This window comes from Tenrec ecaudatus, chromosome 14, assembly GCF_050624435.1.
Source record: "Tenrec ecaudatus isolate mTenEca1 chromosome 14, mTenEca1.hap1, whole genome shotgun sequence".
Lineage (NCBI taxonomy): Eukaryota > Metazoa > Chordata > Mammalia > Afrosoricida > Tenrecidae > Tenrec > Tenrec ecaudatus.
In genome coordinates, this window is record NC_134543.1 from 88,951,070 (window position 1) to 88,958,299 (window position 7,230).

Genomic DNA, 7,230 nt, shown 5'->3' on the forward strand with positions numbered 1-7,230 from the left:
TATCACACCTGAATTTAAAGACCATTTCAAGAAAAAGTTTGGCACCATTGAACACTAATGACTGAAGATCTCATCATGAAGACAGCAGAAGGACATTAAAAAGACAAAGAATAAAACAAACAGGAAATCAGAAGAGACTCTTAAATTTGCCCTTAAGCTTCTTGTTGTTGGGTACCATTGAGTTGTTTCTGACTCATAGGGAGCCTATGCACAACAGAGAAAGCATTGCTCAGTTCGGGACCATGCTCACAATTCTTGTTATTCTTAATCCAATTTTGTTGCAGCCACTGTGCCGAGAGTCTTCTTGAATGTTTTTAACCCTTTACTTTACTGAGCAGGAGGTACTGTGTTTTTCCCCCCCAGGAATCAACCTCTCTGGATAACATGTCCAATGTGTGTATCATTCTTGCTGATAAGGAATATTCTAACTTTATTTCCTTATGACTGATGAATTTTGTTTTTCTGAAAGTCTATAGTACTTTGAAATATTTTCCAACAATGTAATTCAAATGCATCAATTCTTCTTTGGTTTTCCTTAAGCACTGTCCATCTTTCACATACTTATAAGGCTATTAAGAATACCATGGCTTGGTTTTACTCTTTGCAATTTAATGCTTTAAAGAAATCTTGTGGGGCAGATTTTCTCAATGATTTTCTCTTGAAAGGACTGTAGCTAAAGCAAATAGAAGAAATGATGTAGTGAAAGGGCTGAACAGAAAATGTCCAGGGCAGTTTTAGATGATAAAGTAAATCTTATAAGGAAATGTGAAAAGACCTGGAGTTAGAAAGCCCAAAGGAAGAACACACTCACCATTTCTCAAGTGAAAGAACTGCAGAAAAAAATTCAAACATAGATTTGCATTATTGAAGATTCCATGGGTACAATGTTCAGTGATGCAGGAAACATAAAAACAAGATGGAAAGAATACACAGAGTCACTGTACCTAAAAGAATCAATAATTTCATCATTCCAAGGGAAGCATGTGCCCAGGAACTGATGGTATTGAAGGAAGAAGTCCAAGCAGTGCTGAAGGCATGAGAAAAAAACAAAGCTGTGGGAATTTATGGAATAAAAATATAAATGATTCAACCTACTGATGCAGTTATGGAAGCACCCACTCTCTTTGTCAGAACATTTGGAAAATAGATAATTGGACAAATGATTGGAAGAGGTCCATATTTATACATGTCCAAAGAATGGTGACTCAATAGAATGCTGAAATAACTAAGCAAAAGCATTAATATCTCATGCAAATAAGGTTTTGCTGAAAATAATTCAACAATGCTTGCAGAAACATATAGATAAGGAGCTGCCAGAAATTCAAGCTGTCCAGATTTCACTTGTCAAAAGGGATATCATTGCTGATATCAGGTGGATCTTGGTTGAAAGGAGAGAAGACCAGAAAGATGTTTATTGACTATCCAAAAGAATCAGAGTGTGTGGATCATAACCATGGATAATATTGCAAAGAATGGGAATCCCAGAACCCTTAATTGTGTTTATATGGAACCTGTAGACCAAGAGGCAGTTATTCTATCAGAACAAGAGAATCCTGCAAGGTTTAAAATTAGCAAAGGTGACTGTCAGGATCATATTCCTTCTTTGTGGTTGTTCAATCTGTATGCTGAGCAAATAATGTGAGAAACTGGACTGTATGAAGGACATGGCATTAGGGTTGGAAGAAACTTCATTAACAACCTCTGATATGCAGATGACACCACTTTGCCTGATGAAAGAGGTCTTGGAGTACTTGCTAGTACACAGATTTCAATTGGATTGCAATTCAGTGGAAAGAAAACAAAAATCCTCACCAATCTGACCAAATAGACACTATTTTGGCTAACGGCGAAAAAAATTAAATTTGTCAAGGACTTCATTCTACAATCACTGTTCTTGGAAGCAGCAGAAAAGAACTTGGGTAACCCGACTGCACATGATCTCTTTAAAGTGTTGAGGAAAAATGTCACTTAGGCCAGGAGTAAGATGTTTCTGACCCAAATCATGTGCTTTCAATTCCTTCAGATGCCTACGAAAGCTGGACAGTGACAAAGGGAGATCACAGAAGATTTGACACTTTTGAGATAGGATATTAGAGAAAAATATTGAAATTATCATGGATCATCAAAAGAATAAACAAATTAGTCTTGGAAGAAGTATAGCCAAAATGCTCCGTAGAAGCTAGGATGACAACGAGACTTTGTCTCAAGTATTTTGAACACTTTATTGGAGGGACCAATATCTGAAAAAGGTATCTGGCTTGGTAGCGAGTGAGTTAAAAGTAGTAAGACGCTCAGTGAGATGGATTGGCACAGCTACTGCAAGAATGGCCTTTAATACAACAATTGTGAGGCCTGGGCAGTGCTTTATTTTACTATAGGACCAGCATGAGTCTATGCCCAGATGGCAGCTAACAACAATAGGTAGAGGATGATATGATAAATATCACCTAGGAGGAGTGGTGCTATGGTAACTTGTCCCATTATTCTCTTATGAAATACTGACCAGCTATCTCTTTAAGTGATCTATAACAGAATAAAGGTAAAGTGAGTCAAAGTTATTTTAGTAGCAGAATGTACTTCAGCTTTTAACATTTTATATTTCTCTACTAATAGCACCTCACATTTTATCTGCTGATTTACCTCTTGCTTCATAGCATGGACAGCATTGTCTCTGTGTTTGGATGGATATGCCAAGGAATTTTGTGCTTTCTAAAAATGAAGAAATACCCTAATGTCCCTGTCCTTAAATTGGAACAATTCTGAGTAACAGAACTGCTATAGTCTTCCAGAGAGTCAGTGTTGACTTGCATGTTATTTATATCTGTCAATATAAGTACCCTCCTTGGTCTCACATCCCCACTCTCTTACTGTTGTTTGCAAAGTCCAGTTCCAAACAAAGTACCTGAAATAACACTTCTGTCCTTGGGTTTTCTTCTGGGATAACTTAACCTGAGTAATCAACTGGGGTGAGTGGGTCTGCCTGTTTATGATTCCATGTGATTTTCATGACATTCACCAAAGCAATTCTCCAGTAGATTTGAAGACCTTATGGGAAGTAGAAGGGATGCCAGTATATCCTTTCTTATTTCCAATTATACTTTTAATAATAACATCATATCTATGAGATATTTTCTCTGTCTGCTAAAATAAACTTTATCACAGTGGATTCACATTTCACAGAATGGCATAGGAGATGAGTAAATTCTCTACAGAGGCACTAGAAATAGGTTTAAGGACATAGATGATACTTTGAATTCTGTGGGATGTTAAAGTGGCAATGTCTAAAAGGCCAGAAACATGAGATTATAGAGTTACGAAAACACATGTAATCAGCAAAATCTGATATAATCATGCTTTTTTCTCAATTTTCCTATTGCTATCTTTATGTCTTTGTTTCTTAATGTGTAGATGGCAGGATTCAAGATAGGGGTGATGGCAAAGTCAACAATGAAGAGATACTTATCAAGTGAAGATGTGGGGAAAGGCCACACATAGAGAAACATGCAGGGAGTGAAGAAAAGAACAACCACAGTGATGTGAGCTGACAAGGTGACCAATGCCTTGGATAAATCACCTTTAGAACATTTCCAGACGGTCACCAAAATGAAGGCATAGGACAGGATAAGCAAGAAGAAGGTCCCCATGCTCATGAACCCACTGTTGGCAGCAATAATAAACTCATATTTGTATCCATCTATGCACGCAAGTTTTATAATCCGGGGAAAGTCACAAAAAAAGCTGTCTATTTTATTAGGTCCACAAAAGGGCAAGTTAATAACAAATGAAAACTGGGACATAGCATGAATAATTCCAGTTACCCAGCCAATGACGGCAACTGAAACACACACTTTAGGATTCATGATGTTCAAGTAGTGAAGAGGCTTACAGATGGCCGTGTACCTGTCGAATGCCATGGCTATGAGTAACACCATTTCCACTCCTCCTGTGATGTGGATAAAGCATATCTGTGTCATACAGCCTCGAAAAGATATTACTTTATGCTCTTTTACGAGGTCTGTGATCATCTTGGGAACTGTTGTAGAGGCAACACATACATCAATGAAGGACAAGTTGGCAAGTAAGAAGTACATAGGCGAATGTAAGTGAGAATCAAGAATCACCAAAAACAAAATGGAAAGGTTTCCCAGGATGATCCCCAAGTAGAGCAAGGAGAATGTCAATGTGAGGACAATTCTAGTTTCCCAAGAACTAGTGAGTCCCAGCAACACAAAGTCCGAAATCAAAGAGTAATTTAGTGCATCCGTGGGCTGGAACAGAGGGGTTGATTTTCGAATAACCTGTAGATGGGAAATGAGGAAGTGTCAGTTCAAGTTACTAAAAGATTATTTATATTTACCTTGATGATTTGCTTTCAGGATTTCATAATTAAAATTACAATTCGTTGAACTTCAAAGAAGTAAAACAAAGTAAATAGAAGGAAGGATACAGCCAGGAGAAGAGTGTGAATACATAAAAAGAGAAATATAATTTTGATTATTTTAGTGTAAACAAATTGGGTTATTTCCCTTCTTACTCTACTATTAGATGTTTTCTTTCTTACCCATTTATATTTGCCCTTTAAGAGTTTATAGATAGTTTTTTGAAAACTTTTCAAGGTGTTCTTCCACCTACATACGTGTATATTTTTTGTCACTTAGACATTATTCTAAAATGCGGTCATTAGGTCAAAACGAAGGTTTTTTTTATAGTTTACAATGAAAGTTAACTTCATGTTTCAGATTATTCACAATGTGCTGATGATAATGCTTTATTGTCATTGGTGCACCTATGAACCCGTATGTACAATATAATATTTTATATAAGACATTAAATCTAAAATGTTATTTAAACAAATGTAATATAATAGAAAACATATATTAAGTGAAACCCTCATGGAAAACACTGTACTAAGAACATTGTGTCTTTTAAACTTCATAAAAATCGGAACATGGATACTTTTATTAGGTTCAATTTACGAGGGCAACTGAATGAAACTATATCTCTGAAAGTCAAAATGTCAGATTCAAGTCTGTATCCAGAGATGCAGAACATCACAAACCATGTTAGAAAGGACTAAAACCCAAAAGACACGTGAGCCACTTAACCAACATCAGCTGTGGTTTTTCTTTAGTTTTAGCATTTCATTTTTCATAACATGAAAAAAACACTAATTTTTTAAATGTAATGTAAGGCTGTTACTTACAGCTGAATGCAATTTCAGCGAGTCTATGGTGAACAACAAACAACAAACCAAACACAGGTTCATGAAGTCAGCTCTGTCACCCTAAAGGACAGAGTAGAACTGCTCCCTAGACCTTATAAGGAAGTCTCTTCTTTCTCCGAGGGAATGACTGGCAGCATCAAACTACCGACCTTTCAATTAGCAGGCCCATATTGAAAACATTGGAGCTCTTTTTCCTATGACATCATTCTCCTACTTCTTCTTCCATAGCTTCATCTTATATCTTTCAGTTAGGAAGCCCTGGTGGGTTGGGGTGTTAGTCAAAGGGTTACTAACTACAAGGCCAGTAGTTCAAAAGTGCCAGCAGTTTCATGGGAGAAAGTTAAGACTGTACTTTTCTGTAAAGATGGACAGTTTCAGAAACCCATACGGGAAGTTCTGCTCTCACTATGATTCAGAATTGACTAGATGAGTTTGGAGTACCTTTTATTTACACAGGATTATTATTTTCTGCTTACTCTTAACTTTTCAGATGACCTTGTCCTAAATTTTTATTAACTTATTTTGGGATATCAGTTGACTAATTTTAAGGGAACCTGCAGGTGCGGTGATTAAGCATTTGCCTGTTGACCAGAAAGTGGTTGACAGGAGTGACTAGCTACTCCACGTGGCAGTCTGTTCTTACTAAGACTCCAGCCCCGGAACACCTGTGAGCAGTTCTACTCTGTACTATAGAGTTTCTTGAGTCGGAATCTACTTTGAAGCACCTTCAACTTGTTTTTACAAAGTTTAACGGGTACTGAGATGTTGATGACTTCCATATCTGTGGCTTTATCTTTGTGCTTCTTTCAAGTTAATGTTTCGAAACAGAGTTTATAATAGTATAATAATCCCAAATACTTTTGTAAATAGCATGATAATTCCCTCAAATTCCAAATATATAGACTCCTTTTGTGCAGGCTTTTTGTTCTTTCTTAACATTCATCTTCAGGAAAGCTAATGGTGCCCAGCTATCAAAAGAGATAGTGTCTAGGGTCTTAAAGGCTTGAAGGTGAACAAGCGGCCATCTAGCTCAGAAGCAAAAAAGTCCACATGGAAGAAGCACACCGGCCAGTGCGATCATGAGGTGCCAAAGGGACCAGGTATAAGGCATCATGCACACAAAAAAAGATGTATGTGTGTATATGTATATATATGTGTGTGTATGTATGTATGTGTGTGTGTATATATATCATATTGAATGAAGGGGGAAGTGCAGAGTGGAGACCCAAGGCCCAAGTGTCGGCCAATGGAGATCCCCTCATAGAGGGGTTTAGGAGAGGAGATGGGTTAATTAGGGTGCGATGTAGTACCGATGAAGAACACAGCTTTCCCCCAGATCCTGGATGCTTCCTCCCACCAACTACCATGATCTGAATTCTACCTTGCAGGGCTGGATAGGGCAGAGGTTGTACACTGGTACACATGAGGGCTGGAGGCACAGGGAATTCAGGGTGGATGATACCTTCAGGACCAAGGGTGTGAAGGGCGATGTGGGGAGAGTGGAGGGTTAGTGGGTTGGAAAGGGGGGAACTGATTACAAGGATCCACATGTGACCTCCTCCCTGGGAGAGGGACAGCAGAGAAGGGGGGGAAGGGAAACTCCAGATAGGGAAAGATATAACAATATAACGATGTATAAATTACCAAGGGCACATGAGGGAGGAGGGAGGGGGGAGGGAGGGGAAAAAAGGAGGACCTGATGCAAAGGGCTTAAGTGGAGAGCAAATGCTTTGAGAATGATTAGGGCAGGGAATGTATGGATGTGCTTTATACAATTGATGTATGTATATGTATGGGCTGTGATAAGAGTTGTGTGAGCCCCTAATAAATTGTTTTGAAAAAAACATTCATCTTCAGAAGCACAATTTTCACTCTAAAATATTTTCACAATTAATTTTTCTCTTCTTCATTTATATTATTTCCTTGTTTCTCATCTACATATTTCTATCTGTATCATAGAAAAGAGTTTGGAATTATCCTTCTGTTTCCAACCATGCTTGACTATA

The 7,230-nt window shown here is 37.8% G+C and overlaps 1 protein-coding gene across 1 annotated transcript; it reads right to left on the reverse strand.

Moving 5' to 3' along the window:
- Window positions 1-3,329: 3,329 nt before the first annotated feature.
- On the reverse strand, window positions 3,330-6,003 carry LOC142426702 (olfactory receptor 4F3/4F16/4F29-like). Its single transcript, XM_075532276.1, has 2 exons — window positions 5,950-6,003; window positions 3,330-4,298 (listed from the first exon to the last, which is right to left on the reverse strand). The coding sequence occupies exons 1-2, from the start codon at window positions 6,001-6,003 to the stop codon at window positions 3,330-3,332; spliced, it is 1,023 nt and encodes a 340-aa protein (XP_075388391.1).
- Between the last annotated feature and the right edge of the window lie 1,227 nt (window positions 6,004-7,230).

Coding starts and splice junctions, on each gene's coding strand:
- LOC142426702 (XM_075532276.1), bottom strand. CDS start 6,003: ATGGAAGTCATCAACATCTCAGTACCCGTTAAACTTTGTAAAAACAAG. Junction 4,299..5,949: donor TTTGTAAAAACAAGTTGAAG/GTGCTTCAAAGT, acceptor TCCCATCTACAG/GTTATTCGAAAATCAACCCC.